The sequence below is a fragment of the Vidua chalybeata genome, chromosome 2 (assembly GCF_026979565.1).
Source record: "Vidua chalybeata isolate OUT-0048 chromosome 2, bVidCha1 merged haplotype, whole genome shotgun sequence".
Lineage (NCBI taxonomy): Eukaryota > Metazoa > Chordata > Aves > Passeriformes > Viduidae > Vidua > Vidua chalybeata.
Genome location: NC_071531.1, coordinates 99,687,706 through 99,712,595, shown reverse-complemented (window position 1 = coordinate 99,712,595; position 24,890 = coordinate 99,687,706). Strand labels below are relative to the sequence as shown.

General features: G+C 39.1%; 1 protein-coding gene across 3 annotated transcripts in view; it reads right to left on the bottom strand.

Moving 5' to 3' along the window:
* Positions 1-4,466: 4,466 nt before the first annotated feature.
* Positions 4,467-24,890, bottom strand: part of ZC3H13 (zinc finger CCCH-type containing 13) — a 46,028-nt gene continuing 25,604 nt past the window's right edge. For 2 of the 3 annotated variants that reach the window (XM_053934326.1, XM_053934327.1), the window contains exons 10-20: positions 22,789-23,099; positions 21,318-21,782; positions 20,155-20,337; positions 16,508-17,051; positions 15,725-15,828; positions 14,236-15,252; positions 12,740-13,249; positions 9,581-9,736; positions 8,770-8,970; positions 5,544-5,707; positions 4,467-4,962 (exon numbers count right to left, since the gene is read on the bottom strand). In XM_053934326.1, coding sequence (XP_053790301.1) covers positions 4,792-4,962; positions 5,544-5,707; positions 8,770-8,970; positions 9,581-9,736; positions 12,740-13,249; positions 14,236-15,252; positions 15,725-15,828; positions 16,508-17,051; positions 20,155-20,337; positions 21,318-21,782; positions 22,789-23,099 — 3,826 coding nt within the window. In that variant the 3' untranslated portion in view covers positions 4,467-4,791. The remainder of the gene's footprint in view (positions 4,963-5,543; positions 5,708-8,769; positions 8,971-9,580; positions 9,737-12,739; positions 13,250-14,235; positions 15,253-15,724; positions 15,829-16,507; positions 17,052-20,154; positions 20,338-21,317; positions 21,783-22,788; positions 23,100-24,890) is intronic. The other variant, XM_053934328.1, reaches the window with a different exon arrangement.

Genomic DNA, 24,890 nt, shown 5'->3' with positions numbered 1-24,890 from the left:
CCTTGGACACCCACACTGCCCATAATCCCTTACTCACTTTACAATGTGTGCAGTGAGACCAAGCATTGGGTACTATAACTTTGGACTTTCAATTGGCATTAAAACAAAGACTTGTACAGTAAAAACAGCTGCTTTGTAAAAGGACCCGTTGAAAAACAGACTTTGACTGCTACTGCAAAACAAGAGGTTCCTGAACTCTTTTAGCTGGTAGCAAATTTTGGAATTGAACACACAGGCTGTGTCCAGCTCCAGTCAGCCTGTTCCCTGCTGAAGGGCATCCCTACAGCAGGAAAAGGAGAACACAACTGTGTCAAGGCAATTCAAATAAAAGCCTTAATCTAGCAAAATTGTTTAAACTCTACCTTTTGAGTATGCTGTGCAGATGGCCCACTGTCAAAATCCCTACCTCCCTCCACTAGCTGAAGCAGCAATGGCCCTAAAGTACTGTTTAGGATAATGAATTTGACGCTACCCTAAGATAGAGGTCATAGTCCCATTTGTGTCTCGAGGCTCTAAAAATCTGCTCTGCCTTTGAATCCGTTCTGGCTGCAGGAGCTGGGCCCAGCATTTCACTGGGACAAAAGCCTGGTTCATCCACCAGCACAGGCACAGCTCATTGTTCTGCAGCGCCACGTGCCAGTGGCACCTCAGGGATGCTTAAAACTAATTTATCATCCAACTAGGCACAGCATGGGCTTAGCAGCAGAGAGGGCAGACGTCTCTAATCTGGTTCAGGGACCGCTTTAAAGTTGCTGCCACAGCTTAAAAGGAGAAACTGAGTAGGGAGAGATGCTTGTCCATGTTTTCAGACTTGAAGCCGGAACACAAAGGGGCACCCAAGGCATGCATTTAGCCTCACTGCCAGATATATTACAGGCTCTTGTGTATCCTCCTGAAGCCTTGCAAAACGTGAAATGGACTAGAATTCTTCCACCCCTTCTTTTTCCACACAAAATCAAGCTAGGAGAGAAATAGGGAGGAAGGAAAAGATGCAAGAAGACCCATCACAGAAATGATGATCAACACAGGGAAGGTGTGGAGGCTCCAAAGATGGGAGGTCCTAAAGCAAGGTCTGCAATTCAGACAAGTTTCATAGCTTTTTCTGAAACTGGAATGTGGGAAATTCTCCTTTTCTTAAAGCCATTGTAAAATACCTGATGACAGTTGTTAACTTATATTCCCTGCAAACTAAACATTACTTTTTGTTAAAATGATGAAGACCAAAATACTCATACACAGGAACTTCATGCTTACTGGGCTCTACCTGTACAGTAATTCCTGCCAGGTGAAGGGAAATGCTTGAAAAAAAATTCTAGTGCTTCCCACAGGAACACATATGTTTTCTGACAGTACTGTATCATACTTCTGCAGTCATAAGTGCTGCAAATTGAATTAAAGCAAAGGTGTGTAAGAGGCAATTTCAGCATTGTTCTTTGTATAATCCCAACAAATGATGGTACAGCTCAGCACTGGCTTTAAAGGGACCCTATCACTTCAGGAGATACTTAATAGTAGCCCATCAGACCTACTTTATTTTGCATTTTCTAGGGTAATGTGAAATATTCTTCTCCAAACTAAGTGCATATATACACCTTGACCATTTTACAGGAAGACGGTTTAAAGCACAGTGTAATTAAATGCCACACCATTGATCTATTTTGTGTACTGTGGTCTTAGATAAGGCTGTTTCTAGCTATCAAATATTTTTATGTCTTTTAGAGACAGAGGTTAAAATAGGCTTTAACAGAATTGGTAGCAATGATCTGATACTTTCAGCATAAAGGCAGCATTACTGTAGCTATAAAACAGGTGAGAACACATTTAAATGCTGAATAGAATTGGTTTGTTAACTCTTGCTTAGGTACTAGTGTTTAAGACATGTTATTTATTATAAGTCTATATAAAATCATCAATGACATCACAAATAATAGTTAACAAGCTAAAAATGTCCAGCAAGTGAAAAACATAAAATGAAGTTTTGCCTGAGTCACATAATTCAGTAAGAATTAACAAAAAAAGAAGGCAGAGATTTCTCACATCATTTCTATTTGATATGAATACTATACACTGATGTGTGGGCACTTAAAAAAACAGAACTAAAAACTTCCTCTTGTCTTCTTAAACAATTCTTTAAATGTAGTGTAAGAAGGTAGTAGGTGTTACAGAAAGCATCGTAGCAAGAAATCTCTGTATTTGAACCACATTGCTATTCATAGTTAGGCCTTTGCCTGAAGCCAATACTTCAGCAATCACAACAGATGTGAGACAGACCTGCTGTTAGCACACTCAACATCCCACCACAGTGTGCTGGTTCCAAGTGGAGAAAAAGGATAAGAAACTAGTATAAACTTGTCAAAAAATTTAGTGGTTCGTAACTCATTTTCAACCTGCGTGAGAACAACGAAAGCAAGTTGCTCTGCAGCAACCCAGTATCAAGGTAAAGCTATGGATTTTTTTTCTATCCTCTATGAGCAGAATTCAAAGTAACAGTTCAAGTTTAATGCCAGGAAAAGTATAGAGGTGTATACAGAGACTTAGTCTGAGGTTTTAGAAGTCTTGGTTTCATATGGAGGACAACACAGACTACCTAAAGATACCTTACTGGTATGATCCAAAGATCTTTCACCCATTTTGTAATAGAACAATTCTTACAAAACTGAGCTGAGACTTGACAATTCTATAACATCCTCTGAAATCTTAATAACCTTAAAAATCTTAATTGGTCACTGCCTCTACAGCTAACATACAAAACCTCCTGAAACTCAGCAACTTGAAACACCCTCAGGCTGCTGCATGGGATTGATCTGCCCTGACAATTCCCAGAATGTAAAATTCATCACAGAACGTCCTGAGGTGGAAGGGACCTACAGGAATCATCAAAGTCAGACTACTGGCTCTGCAGAGAACACTCCAGGAATCACACCATGTGCCTGAAAGCCTCGTCCAAATGCTTCTTGAACTGTCAAGCTTGGTGCTCTGACAACTTCCCTTCAGAGCCTGTTCCAGTGCCCAACCACCCTTTGGGTGAAGAACATTTTCCTGATATCCAACCTAAACCTCCCATCTCAGCTTCATGCTAATTCATCAGGTCCTGTCACTGACCACCAGAGATAAGAGATCAGTACCTGGCCCTCCTCTTCCACTTGTGAGGATGTTGAAGACCACAATGAGGTCTCCAATCTCCTCTAGGCTGAATGGACCAAGTTACCTCAGCTGCTCCTCCTATGGCATCCCCTCAGGGCCCTTCACTTTCCTGTCCTCGTCTTAAGACATTCTTTAATAGTTTAATGTCTTGCTTATATTGTAGCACCCAAAACTGCCTCCAGCATTTGAGGTGAGGCAGCCCCAGGTCAGAGCAGAGCGGGACAATCCCTCCCTTGCCCAGCTGGTGATGGTGTGCCTGATCCACCCCAGGACAGGGTTGACCCTTCTGGCTGCCAGGGCATTCCTGACTTGCCATCAACCAGGGCCCCCAGGATCCTTCCCATGGGGCTCCTTTCCAACCTCTCATTCCCCAGTTTGTCTGTACTTCCAGGGCTGTCCCATCCCAGGTGCAGAATCTGGCACTTGCCCTTGTTGGACTTCATATGGGTGGTTGCCCATCTCTAATTTATCGAGGTCTCTCTTCAGGGCTCCTCTGCCTTCCAGGGAATCAAGAGTTCCTCCCAGCTTAGTATCACTGGGAAGCTTACTTAATCCTTAATGAAGATGACAAAGAGCACAGGGCTGAGGATGGAGCCCTGTGGAAGCCCACTAGTGACAGGTCCCCACTCTGATGTCACCCCATTCACTATAACCCCGTGTACCTGATCCATAAGCAGTTGCTCACCTATCGCATGATGTGCTTATCCAGCTGTGTCCTGGACATCCTTTTTGTCCAGAAGGATATTTGAGAGAGTATCAAAAACTGTACTGAAAGCCAAGAAGATTACATCAACTGGCTTTCCTTGATCAACCAGGTAGGTTTCCTTGTTGTAAAAGGAAATCAGTTTGAAAAGCAGGTTTCCACACAAAGCCCTGCTGGCTGTGACCAATGGCTGTGCTGCTCTTCATAGTTTTTCACTATGCACTAGTTAGTCCTTTTTGAAAGCAGGCAGCAATTCCAAAATGCAGTTAGTGTCATAATTATAGACACCTAAAACTGGTTATAAATAATTTCTTGAAGTGGTTTTTTTTTTTAACTTTCTCTTTAATCAACAAAAAAGGGAGCCTTAACTGACTGGACTAGGTTTTTGTGTCCAGAAGGAATTAAAAGGAAATTTCCTTTACATTAAAGGAAACCTATGTTTAAGATGGAAAAGAGGTAGATTTTGATCCAAATCCACACCAGAGGCTACTATGATAAGAAAGGGATTTGGAAAAAAGAAGGCAAACAGACTCACAGCTATTTAACAAATTTCAGAAGTGTACTGAGGGACCAAGGTAGTGGTGGAAATACCCATTCATAATAAGGAAAAAGATACACCGACAGTTTTCCTCAGTTTAATATTATTTGATGTTAAAAACTACTAAATCCAGACATCTTCACATTATTACACTTGATGCACCATAAAACAGGTTTATGTTACAGTGTAAGGTTCAATATTACAAAAGTTGCAGAGACCTCCACACAGAAGTCTTAATTTTTCACTCCTATTCACATCTAAACCCAATACTCTTAACTGTGTACAAAAGGTGTATTTCCTTTCATCTTCTAGAGCTGCTTTACAACCACCAGTTCTAAACAGCAACACCAACACTGGTAGTGAGAAATCAACTCAAAATCAAGGAAGTGCCACTGCAGTCATTTCCTCAAGTCACACACACTTCCTGCTGGAGAGATGGCTGTGGAATTTTGCTGTCCTCTGTCTTTTCCTGTCCGGGAACTTGGCACACAGTCTTTCGTTTGAATAACCGCAGACTCAACCGTAACAAGTCGCTGTCCATTGTTGCGGAATTTGTGTAAGTTTGTTTTGTTGCACCCTGTTGAAAATGGAAATTGAATTTAAAAAAAGGAAGAACTGGAAACAACGTCTTTTAACATGCAAGCTAGGAAATTAACCTCAAGTAGTCTCAGTAATTACAGGTTTAATCATACTAATCATACCACTAGAAAAGACTTGGAGAATCAATGATTTTTCTACTAGCATACAAAATCATAAAACCCACTGCAGAAGTTTTAATTTTAACTTGGATTCTTACAATTCTTATAAAAGCACATGGAATCTTAAGCAAGAAAGTTATTCAACAGTTACCTTTGAAATAATATTTTACCTAATTATTTTTATTATGTATTCTCTAAATATAGAAAATGTATCTCCAGAATTTAAACACCAAAATGGTAAGAAAGAGGAACTTGCTCTAGTCTCAAATTTAAATTAATCTCTCATTTTACATAAAAAATAAATACCCTATAACCTCTCTAAATAAAAGTCAGTGTATTATTTAAAGGACCAGATCTGCTTCAGAACAACAAACACAAAAATTATCTCTCAGAGAAAAGCTCTGCTTAGGGGCATCTGTGTTCCCACACTTTCACCCAGCACTGTAAGCAGACCACTTGCCTTTTCATTCTTCATGAGCTGCTTACGAATTGCAGAATCCCTGCGGAAGCACAGCGCTTTGCAGCAAGGACCCAGATTGCTGAGAAGACCTGCTCTCTCTTCTTTTCGCCGAAGTGCAGCCATGTTCAGTGCTCCCAGTTCGTGTTCAAAAAGGTTTTCTGCATCTAGAAAGAATTGAGATTTGCAGAGATCAATATATACATGGGATTTTTGAACAGCACCATACAGTCATATGAATTTTCTTAACGTTTTACTATTTGTACTTCTGCCTTCTAAACAATATCAAAGTTTGGAAAAAAAGGGTATTTCAGTTTATAAAATAACATGAATAAATCCTTCACCATTGAAATGGAAGGAAGAATAATCTTGCATTTAGTTTCAGCACTGGAAAGCAATATTGAGACAGCAATCACTGGGAAGCCTAAAAATCAAGTGACAGCTTTGGACAGGAGACAGGGTATGATTTATGATCAGATGTGTGACAGAAGAAAGGTGTTTGCTTACCACTTGCATTAATCATAAACTAGCCCAAGTTTCACTTTGCAAAACATCAGGTAACTGTGCTAGTGTCAACACTCTTTTTATATGGCTATGCAGAAGGGAAATACAACTATCTAGAATATTTTTTTCATTTGTGGTGGATGAACCTGGAAAACAAGTCAGCACCTACCCCTTCCTACTGGCTCACCTAAAGCATTTAACAGAACTCAAGGTGACAGGACCAGTCCTTCAACATATTTACCAGAAGAAACAGTGCTCAGAAAGAACACTTTTAGAAAAGATGGATCCTGAGGTGAATCTTGCTCTGCAACAAGTCTGTTTCTATGAAATGCAAAGACAAAAAGAGTGCACAGGGCTGGACCAGAGCTCATTGATTTATAGCCCTTTTACAATAAATAGGAAGATTATCATGTCATAGACAAAAAAGCTGGAAAGGTACATGGCTGAGTCCAATCCAGCTGCCTCCATATAGTAAGGCTGGGTGTTCAGCAGAGAATTTAACACCTCACTCAAGATGTGAAGAACCCTGGGGAAAATACAGCAAAGAAAAAAAAAAAAAAGCAAAAGCAAAGACTGCTCCAGCAGTTTGGCAGTATGAACCCAGAAGAGCAGAAAAGGACAAAGACACATTTTTTAAACCACTCAGAACATGGATGAAACTCAGTAGTTTTTAAGCAAGGTGAAAAGAAACAAGAAAGTTACATGAAATGAAGGGCGGGTTAAAGAGAACTGCACTGAAGTCAAAGACAACCTCAATGGACAATCAAAAAATGGAAATAAATGACAAGACACAAAAAGGCCACTTCAAAGGTAACATGGACAGCTTGCAGAGTCTTCTCAGATGCCAGCTGCTTGCTGAGCATATCTGGCAAGTAAGCATGTCCATATTCTTAGAAGAACAATTGCATATAATAGAGGGCAAGTCAGCGAAAAATCTCAATACTATCACATCACATCCTACAGATTTTTGTTTCCAAAGAAAAAATAATTCAAAAATCACACCCTGAAACAAGGTATCATTTCCCTACTTTGTGCATTTAATAGTATTACCAGAAATATTCTGATTTGTTCCTCAACAAGAACAAAGACGGGAACACCTACCTCAGAAATAAGACTGGGAGACAAATTATACCACCACGAAGTCCAGAGTGAAAATGCTACTTTTTCACTGTTAAACACACTTAGCACATGTAGCTCAGATTCATTCAGTTCTCAGGGCACTGTATTTGTGCCTTTCTTTAGACTGTATGTACTGTGGCTGTGTAAATCTCTATACAGAGAACATTCAGCTGGCAGACTGCAGAGGAAGTGCATACACTTGAAAGCCTACTGGCAGCGTAGGAACTCTGATGTGTGAGAGACTGCACACACACACCAAAGGGAAATCAAGAGAGGCACTTCAAATCTCCCATCCTCTCCAGAGCCAGGTTCTGCTGAACCCAAGTATACAGTCCAAAGGCAGTGCTGGAGAGCCTTCTGTTATCACTAAGGACTTTATTTCTAAGGAAGCATGCAAAGATTGCTGAGATTAGTTCAGGTATCATTTTAAACAGCCACGTGGAGTGATCCCGCAGTGCAGTTGCTGTTGCAAGGAATCCCTGGTAAGAACTGTTGAAGTATACAGTGAAATTAAAGCTTACAGGGAGAGAGACACACTTCATACATTGACTGTATCAGTTTGTATGCTCAGGAAGACTCAATATTTTGATTGACTCAAAAAAAAAAAAAAAAAAAGTAGGAGCTCACAATTCATACAGTTAAACAATTTAAATGGCTCAAGCAAACAGTGACATTGATGGGAGACTAGCACAGCTAAAAGTTTTGGATTTTTTTTTCCCCACTTATGTGAGACTGTGAAGTTGTCAGAACAAGACAACTGCATAACTAATAATGTAAAGTGAAAGGTATTGTTTCAAATTAAGAACTAGAATTAACTGAGTAAAAAAAACCCATGAGCTCCACAGATACTATTATTTATAAGCCACAATTTTCTAACATTTAGATCCTGCAATAATTTGCATAGAGGTCTTACAGAAAGCAAATGTTTCATAGTCCCAGAAGAACCATTCTACTATGCAAGCTGTTGCAAGTAGCTCAACTGATTCCAGAGATGTGAAAAATTAGTATTCCTTCTCATGGAAAAACCCTGCTAACACTCAGAACTGTAGTAAACAGCACTAGTACAAGTGGTGCCTAACCCATTTATCATGCATGTCTTATGACATACACTTTGTCCAAATTCCAAACCTGTAAATCATTTTATTTCCCACTTTTAGTAGAGGTATAATATACATATTTAACTTAGTGCCTTCATTCTGATCCAAAACCCCTATCTATGAAATCTAGAAAGGATCCTTAGAATGAAAATAAGAAATCTTATTTCTTTCTTGAAATACTACTACTAATTCACTGGAAAAGATATTTAGCTTCCTAAGAAACTGCTAATACACTTTAGGCTAGGAAAGCATGAACAGTCCCACAAAAAGAATATTCCACTAAGATAAAAGCAATTTTGTTTTGTTGATTAGTCTAGACCTCCGCACCATTGCTGGAATCAAAACACTGATCTGACTAACATGCTGCTGTATCACATTTCTGTAATTTTCACACAATACTCATTATACACTTTCTGCAGTCTTTGAAACCTAAAATAATGAACTAATGCACATTTCAGAAGGACTTTTTCACCACACGAAAAAGACAGTTTAAACCCTGCAGAAGTTACCTTTAGGTTTTTCTAACACCCTCTGGCATGTCTCTTTTATTTTGGTGAAGAGCTCTGGTCCTGCCAATCGCTTGGAAATGCCAACTCTCAACATAACAGCACCTGGTGTGAATTTTAGAAGCGCAGCCCCAGGTTCACGTGGTTCTTTTGGCTGTTTTGGCATAAGACTGGACCAGTCTACATCTATAACATCCACTGGATCTGCAAAAACATTGACAGAGAATGAGTTATCACATCACCACCCTTACTACAGCTGATTGATTTCACATGTTGTGAACACGGCTGTCTCCTGAAAGCAGTATATATATTCGATGAACATTGTTCTGCAGACCTCTTGGACCTTTCATGTAAGAATGCCAAAACTCACTTGGATGGGTGGAAAATAAGAGAAATACAAAAAGAAATAGAAATAAAAAGCTGTACGGATTAAAAAAAAAACAACCCATGCCTAATATTCTGCTTTATTTTTATTGCAATCCCTTTGTGAAAGGTTGCTCAGATCCTGCTTAGCCAGCAGGTTTGGAGGTATTACTTATGCATTCAGAAAAGTCACAGTCCAACTGAATATGCTAAGATGGATTCAAATTAAATGCTCAGAAAGCTAGTTCACAGAGCCCAGACTACCCAACTGAACTTAGGACAATTAGGCAATTCCATTATTCCCAATGCACTTGGAAAGCATTCAAGCACAGACAGAATCTGCTCACAGGCTGCACTCCTAATTCAGAAATACTGTCAATATCACAATAGCATTATATGCACACTGATCTAATCTTTATATTCAAATAATCACAAAAGGGGGTTGATATACTTTTACCAGGCATCTTCTCATCCTCCTGTTGATCCTCACGCTTTTCAGCATCACCTGCCAGAATTTCATCCAGTTCATCATCACTGATAGGCTCGTATTCTCCAGCACCAGACCCCAGTGACTGCACATCATTAGTCTTTGTTTCATCCTCTCCTCCTACAGAGACAGATACATACTGTAGCTTTAAAGCAATCATATTTATTTTCTAAACATGGTGTACACTGCCTGAAGACAAAAAGGCTGAGCAAACTAAACTGTTAGCTTTTAGGAACAAGTGCATTCAACATAAAAACTGGTATTAACCCAGAGAAACAGTGAAGTCATTCCTCCCATACACAATGTGGTAGTTTGAATTTTACATACACTGGTCAATTTTTGGTGCGGTACTGCTCAGAAAAGGCCATTTTCACAACATACATGTTGATTATCTGATACCTGACATGTAGTTTATAATAATAAATAGTTTATAAAAATCTAAGTCAGTGCCACTAAGTCTTTCAGATGCTTTAGTACATTAATCTAAAATCAGGATTCAGTCCAAAGGTCCTAAAATAAACAAAACTCAGAAATACAAAAGGTAACAGGTATCCTGAATGAAACAATTATGTACAGAATTTTAGACTCTTTGTAGCAGTCACAAGAAGAGCTTTTAGAAAACCATGCCAAACTTCTTTTAGTTACCCTCCTTTCCATCCACATACTATCTGCATACACAAATACGTGTGCTGTATGTGGCAACATATTCCTTAGGGCCTGTGAGCACAAGACACTCAAACACTGAATTTTGCAGTTCACAAAAGGGACATCCTCTCACCTCCAAGACTGAAAGATCAGACTCAAGCATTTAAAATTCCATTGCTCTGAACTCAGGCTTTATTATGGCTCTCCACCATGGGTACTAACAATGAGTTGTGCCACACAAACTGGACAGAATTTACAGGGATCCTCCTCTGCGAATGACTATTCTGATACCTTCCAGCTCCCTTAGACAGAGTGAAACTGCTTCCATTTTAAGTTTCCCCCCTGTTCTTTGTTTTTTTTGTTTTTTTTTTTTTTTTTGCTTGCCTTTGTTGGGGAAGAAAAAGTAGTCACCTCACTAACCTAAAAATCAGCAAGGAAAAAGCAACTATAAGACAAACCAGCAGAGCATAAACAAACTACTCAGACCATCTGGCAATGCTTTGGAAGAAGCATATAACATCTTCGGCATTATTTAAGCCCACTCCTAAAGCAAATACATTAGGTTCAAAACATTAAGACAATTTAATAATATCCTGACATATTTTGTTAAGACAATATACAACAGTAAATACCACATACCTCCCTAACATCAGTACATCTGGAAATTTTACTTAGTTTTCTAACAAGTTTTTCCTTTTTAGAAAGGAGAATAAGGTGAACAAAATTCACTAGATTTCATTTTGTGTCTTATAACCTTAAATATTCACTGCCTGTAAGATCCATCTGCTGCATCCACACTGATGTGCCAGATTCACTAGTTCACCAGTACTACATGCCTGGACCCATTAAAATTTACTGTATTAAGAAATTTAAAATAATACAATTCATAGTTCTTAATATGTAGTTTTAAAAAATTATTTTACATTTTGAATTTCAAGTAAAAGTTTGGTAACTTCTAGACTTTTACCACTCTTATGTGGAAGTGTACTTTTATATTAATTCTGCATTAAAAACTCAACGCACTCATCAGCTGAACTGAGCAATGTAAAGAGGAGTTACAAAGTAATGAAGATAATGAAATACACTAAACCTTTAGAAAATCATAACCATGTTATATAGAATATGCTTTAATAAAATGGAATGTCATCTAATATTTTACAAAATAGATTTTCCTAAAAAAATTAAGAAATCCTAAATTTATCATAACGCCCTACAGATGATAAGCTGCAGAGAATTTAAAACACAACCTTTGAAAAACAGACAAAGAATACACATCAAAACAAATATGCTGAAAGGCTAGACCTAAGAACACATTTAACAGGCACAGCCTATATGGTTACAGGTGCCCTCTCGGAAACAGGTCATGCACCCAAGAATGGCCTTTCATTACCTCTTTTCTCAAGTTACACGGTACTCTCAGATTTATGCTTTTCCTCTAGTTTAAAAATAGTTAATTCTGTCTATTATAGCAAAAGCAGACTTTTCCAGGCTCATTTCAAATACTATTTTTGTCAAGTGTTTCCACTCCACAGATAATCTCCTTAAATGAAACTTTCTCAACAGGATCTCTCAACTTTAAAGACCACTTTGTGAGTAATCAGGTAGGAGACCTAAGTACTAATATTCCTCACAACCCTCTTGAGACAGCATTTGATTTAACTACCCAAATTAACAATGAACACTACAGGTAATTCTTACGAAGAATGGCAAACACAATGAGCATAATCATAACATACATCAGTTACTCTGGATTTAGACTCTTTCTTTTATGTTGTTTGTGTAAAAGCACTTCCCAACTCCCTATTCTTGCAAAGCTCAAGCTTCTAATCCATGTGACAAACTGTTAAGAGTTTGTCAGTGTTTGCCCCTTTCTAAGCACACTTACCCCAGTATCATTAGGGTCAGCAAAGTGAAGCTGCATTTTCAGCTGATATTACTGAGATCACCTCAGATAAGGTTAGATCTGGAAAGATCTATAAGATTACCTCAGGAAAGCTATTTTTGGACTACTGTGCCAAGCCATACATATGTTTCACCTACTAATCAGACAAACAGTTCTATGATAATTGGGCTCTGGCAGAAAAAAACCCCAAGAAACAGTTCCAAGTCCACAGTCTCTTTTTTCACTCATTACCTGTCACTCCCAGAATAAGAAATAGATCTTAAAATTACATGAAAGGCAGTTAAATTTTGGTGTTATCTTTTAGTAAACTGCTTTTTCAGAAACACTGCATTTTGGTGAAATTATCTCAGACAATTTATGCCTCTTTGCCTCAAGACTTCTCTAGAAATTAAGAAACAGCACTAACATAATTAACAATAAGAAAGATGCTCATCAGATTTCTCTCACTGTCTGCTTCCACAGTGGAGAAGCTGAAGCCAATAAGCCTTTCAGTAAAAATTATTCTATTTAGCACTATGCTAAAAGAGAAAGAAGAAAGTACTTGTTAGTCCAGTTTCTTTCCCAGAATAGCTCACCTTCTAGACTCTCTACCTTTTCGGCCTCATTTCCATCTTCAAAGCCTTGTAAAGGTCCTAAATCTTTGTCTGTTTTCTCCTTCTCTGAAGCCGCTGAGTCCCGGCAAACACCATCAAACTCCTTTTCGTGATCTCTGTCCAGTTTTGTTTCACTGTGCTTTGTTGATTCCTTTTGAGAGGAGATGTCAAGAGTTCTCTCTCTCTCTCTTTCAGCAGGATCAGGCAGCTGTCGCTCTCTCTCTCTCTCCAGCTCCCGTCTTTTCTCCCTCTCCCTCTCTCGCTCCCGGAGTCTCTCTCGCTCCCGGCTCCTTGGCCAGTCTTTGTCCACATCTCGGTCCCAGTCCCTCTGTCTCCCCTCTCTCCTGTCTCTCTCTCGTTCTCGATCATGCTCATGTCGATCTCGCTCCTGAAGCCTTTCCCTGCTATCAAAGGACCCGGATCTGGAATGGACCTGACGATCTGACTCAGGGGAGCTTCTTCTTGAACTGTGGCTCCTTGAATCTTGACGATCTGCATAAAAGATTATATATATAAGCATGACTATGACACATAAATGTAATACCATTTTACTAGATCAAAGCATTTTAAAGATTCGGGTATGAAAATATGCTTCTCAAAAGCATCATCTTCAAATAAATAATGCTTTCACATTGCCTTAGAAGATTTAACCTTAAAAACATGAGGTAACTTTTACCGCTTCCAAAAAAGAATTTTAGTGGCTGCTTTCTACTATGAGCGAAACCAACTGAAGGTATACAATCCTAACTCAGGAATTTAGGCATAGGGGAAAAAAAAAAAGAAAAAAAAAATCACCTCAAAATTCGAAATTTTTATAACATGTCTTCTAAAAGCTAGAAATGCCTTAGTTAACAAATGATGAATTCAGAAAAAATTTCAAGCATGTAACCATGAGGAGAACAGACAGCCAAAATGCTTCTGGAAGAAGATATTTTTGAATTAATGCTGATTCAGTTTTAAAATATTTTACCTACTGTTTTTTTCACAGCAACTACACACATTAAAAAATGTGACTATTTTGATTTGCAATGAAGATGATTTCCATGTGCATTAAAAGTATGCCTAACAGGAACCATAAAAAAATTATCTAATTTTGCATAATTTCGGGAATTTCCATACCAAAATTAACACTAATAACAAATTTAAGATCATTATTTAGATAATCAAACTACCTCAATATTCTGTTAGCACAAGCATTTTCTCTATGAGGTTTTTCTGTCCTACAAATTACTTTATTACCTAGACATCATGAACCAAATCCAACTGAATGTTTTGGTATAAACAAAATGGTAATCCTGCCCACTGAGAATCAGCTTTTCAAATATGTTAACACTTGCAGAAATCTTAACTCATTCTAGTTTTACAATGAAAGGCAGACAGCACCTTCCTCTCCTGTCACACTAATTAGAGCCATGAAGAACAATTTGGGACTTGTACACAGAATGATAGGTCAGTCTCACTACAATGTATCTTATTACCTGAAGATGTACTGCGACTGGGTTCCCCTCGTTTCAACTGATCAATTCGGGACTTCCTTTCAGTGATTTCTAAGCTTTTCTTCTCCCTGTCCCTGTCCCTATCCCTGTCCCTAGAGCTACTGTGCAGGATCCTCTTCCGTGCAGTCTGATCGTCTCCACTGCGATGCGCTGACTCATTGGAGGGGGATCTAAGCCTGCTTGAGGCATGGCTCCGATTGCTACCGAGGCTGCTGCTGCGCTTCTGGTCCACAGGCTTACGGTGTGGTCCATCCTCTATAGTAACATGAGGGGCTTCCACTTTTTCTACCCTTGTCCTGTGACTTTTTCTATGGGAATCCTCAGTGGTTCTTTCTGGAACAACAATGTCACCACGTTCAGGAACATCTTCATCTGACCAGTCACTAAATGTTGTATCTTCTCTTTTTGTTGGGACTTCCGCCACTGCTTTCTCAGGTGGTGCTTCAACCAATTCTTCTTTAGTTACAGGAGGGGTTCTTGGGCCTTTTTTCTTTTTATGATGTGGAACAATTTCTTCGTCAGAAACTTCAGAATCACCCTTGGATCTCTTACGCTTTTTCTCCACATTTTTCCTTTTTTGACCTTTCTTAGGGGAAAAGACCTGGCTTTCCTCAGTTGTTGGTTCATTAGCATACCTTTCCACCCCACTGTCATCATCTTTCTTCTTCTTCGTGGCCTTTTTCTGTATCTTAGACTTCTTCTTGCTGTCATCATGCATTCTATCAGAAGCATCTCTTTCTTCAGAAGGACGGTGTCCAAGATTTTCCTGAACCCTGGACCGGGAACCTTCTGAAGCATCTGGCTGCTCTCTTTGCTTATCTGCTGAAGAAACCCTCTCTTTAAACTCTGGTTCTTCATAGCGCCGGGAACTTTCCTTTCTGTCTGATTTTCGCTCTTCTTCTTTCCAGCGGCTCTGCCGCTCCTCTGTGACGTGAGAGGGGCTGAGTGACCGGGATTCCTGTGGCCGCACAACCTGGCTCAGGAGTCTGTGCTTTTCATCTGCAAAATGAGAAAAAGAACATTCTTTTCTAAATGAGAGGGAAATGACAAAAAGAACATCCTGTTCTAAGAAGAACATTTTTTCACAGCCTTTATTGTGTAGGAAAAACATGTGAGCATTTGCTGTCTAATGCATGCCAAAAAAAGTGTCCATTAAAACACATAACCCATTACTTCAGTTTGATTTCTCAGTTTTTTCTACTGCTGCAGCAGCAAAAGACAATTTCCAATTTAGTAAAAATGTAACTTACACAGAAGATGTGAAAGTCACTATCACCTCGAAGACATAACACATAGTGACAAAATGAAGATAAACAACAAATAAAGATGAAGAAAAATTGCAGTGCTCGTAAAAATATGGAGAAGATTTACAAAACCTTTCCCATGTTTTTTCTGTTTAAAATTGCAAGTTATTTTCCATAGACAGAGGATAACCTGGGTCCAGCTGCAGAGAGAGCCCACTCCCACTTACTTTTGTCATCTCCACTGTTGTAAGCATCACTATCAGGAGAATGATCACGGCGACGTTTGGGTGACTGACGGGGACTTGGACTGCTTTCATTTCTGTGACGCTTCCTGCAAAAGGAACATACACCATCAAATTTCTTTAGGATGCTTTGAGTTTATCATCAATACAATCCCTGAAGTCTAAGCACCTCATACAGAAGACATTAAAAGATGTCGTGAAGTTCTGTAGTTTTCTAAGCTGCCTTTCCAAGTAACAGCTATGCACTTAAAGGAAGCACAACACAACACTGGGGATATTTTTCATGCCTTCACTGGTAGCCTTCTGGTGTTGGAAATTTGGTAGAGCAAAGGGTAATGCATGTTCCAAAGAAATTCAATTAACGAAGTCACAAACCCTGACCTAGATAGCTGCTATTTGAATTTCAGACTTCATAATGTACCACAGTTTTCTACTACGTTTCCATTAGTGACTGTATTATTAAAGGCAAGACAATGCATGCATAAAAGGGAAAATTACATTGTCTGACTCAACTCTTAGCTCACGAGTAGTTCCATGATTCAGTACAAAAAAAAAAACACTGGAATAACTTCACCAGCATAGTACCGATTTGGGGGCTACCAGCATGTGCCACACAGATGCAGGGGAGACAGCTCCAGACCAAGCCTATGAATAAACAGAATGTCTTCTTCCTTAAAATACTCCTCTGCCTACTAACTTACCAAATTCAACAGTAAAAGACTGCCTGTTTCTTTTTCTTTGACTGAAATAACATTTAGATGCACTCACTTGGATTTTCTTTCCTCGTGGACATCTCTTGAGCCTCTTTCTTCTCGAATATCTTCTCTCTTATCCCTGCGATCTTCCCTTCCTTTTTCTTTGTCATCCCAGTCTCTCTGGCGGTCTCTTTCTTTGTCTCTGTCTCGACCTCTCTCCCTTTCGCGCTCCCGCTCCCGATCTCTCTCTCGTTCTCGCTCCCTTTCTCGTTCCTCCCGCTCTCGCTCCCGCTCCTTCTCCCTCTCCCTCTCTCGTTCCCTTTCCCTGTCATGGTCTCTGTCTCGGTCCCGCTCACGGTCCCTGTCTTTGTCCCGCTCTCTGTCCCTCTCCCGTTCCCGAGCACGATCTCGTTCCAACTCTCTTTCTTTCTCCCTCTCTCTTTCCCGGTCTCTTTCTCTTTCTCTCTCTCGGTCCCTCTCCCTTTCCCGCTCTCTCTCCCGGGCCCTTTCATCTCTCCTGTCATCAGACCGATCCACCCTTCGCTCCTCTCTCCTCTCGTCCCGCTCGAGATCATCACTCCGTCCTTGGTGCCGTACCGGTGAGCTTGCTCTCTGATCTGCAAACAGAATCAGGTTTGATTACCAAGTGCTAAACAGATATACACTGCTTCCACTGCACTAATAAAAAAAGAGCCTTTGTCTTGACAATCTAGATCTTGATTTGCATTAAATGAAAAGCAACTCCCTGCAGAAACTTGAATATTCCCTTTGGGGAGGAAGGAAGGAAGACAAAAAGCAGAATTAATTTCAAAAGAATTTTTCAACATTTAGGAAGTGGGCTTTGCTTACTTAACCGAAAGTTGCCAAAAAAATTTTAAAATTTCTACCAGATTTTTCTGAATGGCTTCGAAAAACAAATGTATGCCTCATAATGTAGCTATTACTATTGCCTTACCCAATGATTCCAAATCTGGTATGAGATCTTAAAAAGCTGGGAATGGCATGCATAAGAAATGTTAAGGCTTCTGTACAAAGATTTTACTTCTGAAATCTATTAGGAGTCAAGTGCTTTACAAGGACTCAAGTTATTTATAACATAGAGTAAAAGTTTCTGCAAAATTAGGATACTGGTTTGTCTCTTTACAGAACAGATCCCAGCATAGAAACACACAACTGAACCTACAAGACAGGGAGAGGCACAGATGAGATAGGGGAAGCAGAGCTGCCAGAAGTTTTCATTTGTGTTCACTGCAGAGTCTTACAGTTTAGAATCTGAGTTTGCTGTTGTTCAGACAATGGATGAGAGTCAGAGGGAAAACTAAACATGTAGAAAATGACTGATCCAGAAGGACAGTGAAATCTGATTTGTCCAATTGTATTTACTCTCCACAGACATACCTACGTATTCGTCATTGTATTTTGGATAGTTTTGAGTATTTCTATAAGTTTCAACTACTTCATAGCAATTTCTATGCTCACGTTAGTAGTATTTGAGCCACAACAAATCAATAAAACAATTTTCCTACAACATATATATAAAAACACTATACAAAAGAGGGGAAAAACGGCATGAACAGAGATTGGTATTTCTTGGTCCATTACTCTGAGTCTGAGTGCACTTCCCTGTAAATTGAGACAATGTCCACTAGGCGTGAGCAGGCAGAGTTTGGACAGAAATAAATCAATAAAACATGCATTTCCATCAGTTTAATCAATTTTCATCCCTGAGTGAATTAACAATGATTTAGTGCTCTCCTGTTACCATGTAATATTAAATGTAAAGCTCAGTGACATTTCTGCCTTTTTAAAAAGGTAAACCATCAATCCATGCAATCAGTTCCATGAACAGGTTTCACATTCTTTTAATGGGGCCTACAACACTGATTTACTCTGCATATCAAGTATTAGATTTTTATAAAAAAGTTCTGTTAACTCCTATTTGTTATGTCAGTTTTGGTGACAAAACATCCACATCAAAGTCTTATGTGAATCAAACACTGCAAGTGTATTACACAGTTAAATGCGGACAGTCAGCACTTCTTACGTGACTTCATTTTTTGAAGTACTGTTCCAGTGTTTGTTTGGAATACTCGCATATTTGCCTTAGTTGAATAAAGACAGCTCAAATTTGCAAACTTGCATTTTAAAATCATACTCCTTGCATATCACAGAATCAAAATCTACCTCAATTTTTCTCAGAATGACAGGTATTAAAACTGAAGTCTAATTAGGGAAACTGTCTTGAGTTGTAACTCTGAGGACTTACTACTACAAAAAGTGATCTAAGTTTTTAAGGAAGAAGACAACAAATTTTGAATTTACACTCTATATTTTTCCCCCCAAAGGGAAACACAACCCATTCAAAGCAACTTCCTTCCTAGAAATTTATTTTGTTGTGATTACATGCTTTTATTTCCAAGGTTTTTTCTGTTGGTTTGGGGTTTTTGTTTTGGCTTTTTTTTTTTGAGGGTGGAAGTTTGTTGTTTTTTTTAATAAACTAAGAACTTGCTAGGATATGAAGGGCACAGAATTATATGATATATATCTGTAAGATTTATTTGAGCTGGGAAGGTGAAAAGGATGAAAGCCAGATTGCAAAAGCCAACCCCCAGGACACGTTCAGTCTTCAGGATTTTTCATCTGACATGAAAAAGGAAGCCTGGAGTTTAGGTCTGTTGAAATCCTGCCTTGAAGATGAGAGAGAAGCTGAAGCAGAGCCTTTCACAAGAACAAGCAACAACAGATCTGTTTCAATAGGCTAAAAAGTATCTTTTGAAGTGGCATACAAAATAGCTCTTTGAAAAACTGAAATTACACAGCAGCTTGAATGTATCTATCACCTGTAAATCAAAACTCAAGACAGAAAATAACCCACTGTAATTTTATGTTTAGTCTTCACAGCTCCTCTTTTAATTTTCACACAATTTTCATTTCCCTGACTCCTCCTGTTCTCTTAATTGGTGAGCAATACAAATGTATTCCAGAGTGTAAGCTGGTACTAAGTTCCCTCAAGCCAACACAGTGCACTTTCTGGTACAGAAGTCTGACATCTTGCATACTATGTCAAAATAAGTCTTGCATGCAGTTTTCATGATCATTGTTATCTGTATCAATGCTTAGTTAGTAATTATGGACAATAGCAAAGCACTCATCACTATTAAACTCCCCAGACAATAAATATTTGAATTAAGCATAAATTTAAACTGTCATTTACTTTAGCAGCAAGTAGTCCATAATTGTCAGTCTAATTTAGGCCTTCCCCAAAACACAGTCAAGCAATTTACAGAACAAAAGCATAATGTTTCTACACAGGCAAAGAGAATCAGTAACGAAACACGATCATGACTCTAAGCTTAACAGGCTTTTGAACCATGAAGTGGAGGAGGAGGCAAAAACATTTTACAATGAAGTCATACAATGAAATCCCTTGAAGTTTAGCTTGTTTGAATAATACTTGGAAGAATAAATACAGAAGATGCCAAAACCTAGCCACAGGGCTGGAGAAAAGGTGACAGCATTCATGCACACAATGCCAATGAATGATCTTTAACAGAAGTTATCTTATATCAAGGATAGGAGTAGTGTCAGTGTGTGGTGTCAGATGAGCTATTTACGAATCAGTGTGGGAGCAGAACAAGGTAGAAAAATGAAGGAAACACACACATTCATACTTGTACATTTGACTACAGATGTATGAGTAAAAACAAGACATTAAAATACCTCTTTCTCTGTTGTCACGCCTATCCCGTTCACTATGTCTTCTTTCAAAGGAGGAATCCCTTGCTTGATCCCGACTGTCGTAGCGATCCCGATCAGCATAGCTACTCCTCGATTCCCAGCTGTCGTGGTAGTTCCCACTACTGCTGTGACCATCAGCCTGGGATCCTCTAGTCCCCCGACTTCCTAATGGAGATGGAGCAATGCAAAACATGAGCTTCCACACACAAGGAAATCCACTGATATTTTATACCAACTGATGTATTAACATCTAATAAATTTGAATTAGCTGTTCATGGACTTAAGATTGCAACATCAAGCTCTACTTAACCAACAACTCAAATTTCGTATGTTTTAACTGTTTAAAGTTATTATTTGCAAAATGCAAAATCAAGACTTTCTAAATCCCCATGCCCTGGTCATAGTACGAGGTCTCTTGACTAGAAGTATCAGTCCAAATGCCAGTTCACAATTGTTCTGAATAGGCTGTAAGCTAACAGTGCATCAAGAATAGGCAGAGAAAGCAGAGGTCATTCTCCCTGTAAAAACTGTACACAATTTCCCTAATGAAAATGTCACAACAAGCCTGAAAAAGCAAAATAAATTACAGATTATTAAAAGTTTTTGTTATTTATTATTATTATTAATACATCAGACTTCAGAAGTAATTTTAAAGAATAAAGTCACACATTTTGGAAATTGGATGAGGCAGGGTGGTGAGGCAGGGAGAGATGGGTGTGTGAGAAATGGTTTCCAGGCACCTAAGATATGCAGTTGTTTTTGAAAGAGCTTAAGAAACCTGCTGCCCGGTGCTTTGAGATGCACTACCCCCTATGAATTTTCCACTACATATCAGCTTGTTGTATTTGTAGCAATGGGAAAACCTAGGGTTGCAGAAACATTAAACAGAGAGAAGCAAGGGTTAGGCTTTGTTTTAAAATGGGATGGCAGAATACCAATGTCATGCCACTTGAATGAATGGAGAACACAGAAGTGCTATAAATTTCAACAACAGTTTTAATTTAACAACAACAGAATTGAACACAGCTTTAAAAGCATGAACTACTTGGCAGTACTTGCATATCAAATATCAAACAAGGCACTATGAATGCAAATACTCAATCTTCAATGACAGGGACACATGGATTTTTTAAATTACGCAATACCTTTGTCAGATAATTCTGGACCTCTGCCTCGACTTCTGCCAATTCTATCACTTCTGCTCTCATTTCTGGAGTCACTTCTGGAGTCATTCCTTGTTTCAGCACGAGAGCTCTCCTCTCTGCCATGGGATCTTCCATAGCTGCGCAAGTCATCCTGATACTGGTCATCCTTTTTATGGGCATCACGACTCTCTCTGTCTCTGTAGTCATGGGAGTCTCGTGTGGAGCGCGAGTCTCTCTGGTCACGACTGTCTTTGGTATCCCTGCTATAATCCCGGGTGTCTCTGGAGTCTCGAGTGTCTCTGGATTCCCGTGGCTCCCGCCGATCTCTGGTGTCTCTCGTGTCCCTCCGATCTCTTCCATCACGAGACTCTCTGTCATCCCTGTGGTCCCTGGAGGTACTCTGCTCTTGGTCATAATCACGATCATCTCTTGTTTCTCTTTCTTTTTCTCTTTTCCCTCTTGTTTCTGCAAAACGTTTGAAAGAATGTTATATACCTGGCTTAATCTGAGCAAGCAAACATTTAGCACACAAATAACACTAAAACAACATACTCAAAGTACACTTGCTGAAATCAAAATCAACACATAAGCAGGACAAGATCATGCTGGGTTATCTGTCTATACATTTAGTAAGTTTTAACAATCTTATTCTGAATATGAATCTCTACAGATATTTACCTATTCAAAACACAGTAAGAATAATAAGAATAAATGTGAAACATACTAAAGAGCAAGTGCACTTCAATAATTTTAAGGCAGGATCATTACTCATTCATAGATTCCTCTTATTTTCTACACACACACACACAGACACTTCCAAAACATTTGTGGTATATTTAGACCACTTGTAAGGCCCCAGTGCCCTGCTAAAATCTGCTGGTTTGAGTTTGGGGGGTCTGTTTTGTTTTGGGTTTTTTCTATTATAATATTACTACTACAGGAAGGTAAGTTTACAGCCAGTCTAATACAGAGCCGACATATGCACTCTTCTAATCTGTCTCTCGAGGCAAACAGCATGTTTGCTCATCACATATTACCCAAATAGACGGAATGACTCCTTCTTTGCACACATCTCACTTCATGTCAATTACAAAGACAATAGAAAGCAATCAGTGGGGACTGGATTTGGGCACCTCACAGAAAAGAGTAATAGTTACTTAGGTGTAGCCTGCTGTGAAAATCACCTTCTTACTGACACCACCATTGCATTACAGAAAGAACACCTACACAGATACCTACAAGCACCTTTACAATTAGTTGAGCCTACATAAGCAGTTCTGCAGGGGTATGTTATTACACACAGTACCTGCAAACAGCACCACCAGCACAGCCAGAGTAAACACAGCCAGTATTTTCTTCAACCCCTAGGTACTGGGATCGGTGCACACAATGCCAGAATTTGAAAATCAAGTTTCACAAGGCTATTTGCAAACAAATAAAAACAATTCTGAAGTGCTATTTTCATTCATACCATCCCGCCTTTCGTGGCGCCTGTCGTGAGACTGTGAAGTCCGATCACGATCGTGTCTTCCCTTGTCTCTTCCAGGAGATCGGTGTCTCGAAGGACTTCGTTTCCTCTGAGGAGGAGAGGAAGAGTGTGGGGGATAGGGGGAAGATGACCGCCTTGCAGGCGGGGAAGCTGTCCTTTGATAGGATGGAGAAGGAGTTCTTTTGCGGTGTGGGGAAGGAGAATGTCTTTGAACAGATGAGCCTGACTGCGAGGACGAGGAGTGATGTCTGGAGGATATGGGAGAATGATGCTGACCTGATGGAGAAGCAGACCTGCACAGAAGAGTTAGAACAGGCACATGTGTAATAATTTGACTTGAAAGGTTCTTGACATACCATACAAAAAAGCAATTAAAATAATTTTTGTATTTGCTACCCTCTGATTGCTCAAAATATGTGCTGTTTCTATAAAACATCAAACTTCGCTTCCCTCCAGGGTGCCAACTATATGTTTTCAAAATATGCTTATCTTTGAATGATTATTATTTATTTAATACCCAGGAAAAATCTGTTCAATCAAAACTGTATTACATAGCTACCAGAATGTAGGGGAAGGAGGAGTCAGAAAAAAAATCATTATCATCTTTCCCATTCCTAAATGAGAACCATTGTTTTCTTCAATAGAAAATAATTTTTGGAGTTCATAATAAAATTACACAGATAATTTTTACAAGGTGTAACTAAGATTTTTTGTTTACAACAGCATTGAATTTTTTTTTGACAAAGCAACAGTGTCTCCCTCCTTATACACATCTAAACACCTTTTATTGTAAGGACTGATCTTTAAACAGTTCTTAGATCCAGAAAAACCATATGCATACCTACTTAAAATGTTAGCCAATGTGAATATTTACACAAACATGGAAAACTCACACCTGATAGAATAAGAAAATGTATACAAAGTATTTCTGATCTTCGAAATTCTGTCACCAACTAAAGAGAATTTACACAACAATAAAAATTTCCTCATAATATGACTAACATGGACAAAACCACACTTCAAGTCTTTAGGCTCAGTAGTGGGGTATTTTTCCCCTTATCAGCATCCAAGTAACTTGCAAGTATCTTTTCTCATGAAATATATACTGTCCTTAACTCCAACTGCCTTCTACTTCACAATACTTCAGAGATGATAAGGATAAGAGTGGGAGTTAACAGCCACACTTGGACAACATGTCTTCAAAAATCTCACTGTTCCTGAGGAAACAAGTAGCCTGCATCCCTCTAAGATGACAATTCATATGCAAATTAAACAGATAACCTGGAATTAGTAGTCAAATTTCCAAAGCAGTCAATGTAAAATTCTGTCAGGGCTAGATATGACTGACAGAATCCAAAAGACTTTCATGACTTACTGTCTTTAAACTAAGACTACATTTATTTTTCCCTGTGAAATCATTATTTTGAGACACAGAGTTACCAAGATTGGCTTGCATGGAAGGCTTTCAATGGTATGGAGACAAAATATTTCATATACCCTTCCCTGCTTAACATTCCCTTGCACAACATTTGGTGCTTGCTCACTCCCCCCACCCCCAACCCCAGCAGGGTGGGGAGAAGAACAGGAAAAAAGTAAAGCCTGTGGGTTGAGGTAAGAACAGTTTAAAAACTGAAATAAAGTAAAATATAATCATGATGGTAACAATAATAGCAATCAAAAGGGAGATAAGAAAAAGAGAGAGAAAAAGAGGAAAACCAAGAGAAATGGTGATGCACAACATATTTGCTCACCTCAACTGATGCCCAGCCTGTCCCTGAGCAGCAACTGGATGCTTCTGGCCAACTCCCTCAGTTTATACACTGAACATGATATTCCATGGTATGGAATATCTTCTTGGCCAGTTCAGGTCAGCTGTCCTGGCCATGCTCCCTCCCAGCATTATATGCACCTGCTCACTGGCAGGGTGTGGGAAACTGTGGTAATCATTACTAAAACATCAGTGTGTTATCAGTATTCTCATGCTAAATCCAAAACACAGCACTGCAGTAGCTACTAGGAAGAAAATTAACTCAACCCCAGCTGAAACCCGGACACTGGAGTAAGTTAAACAGGGAAAAGAGTAC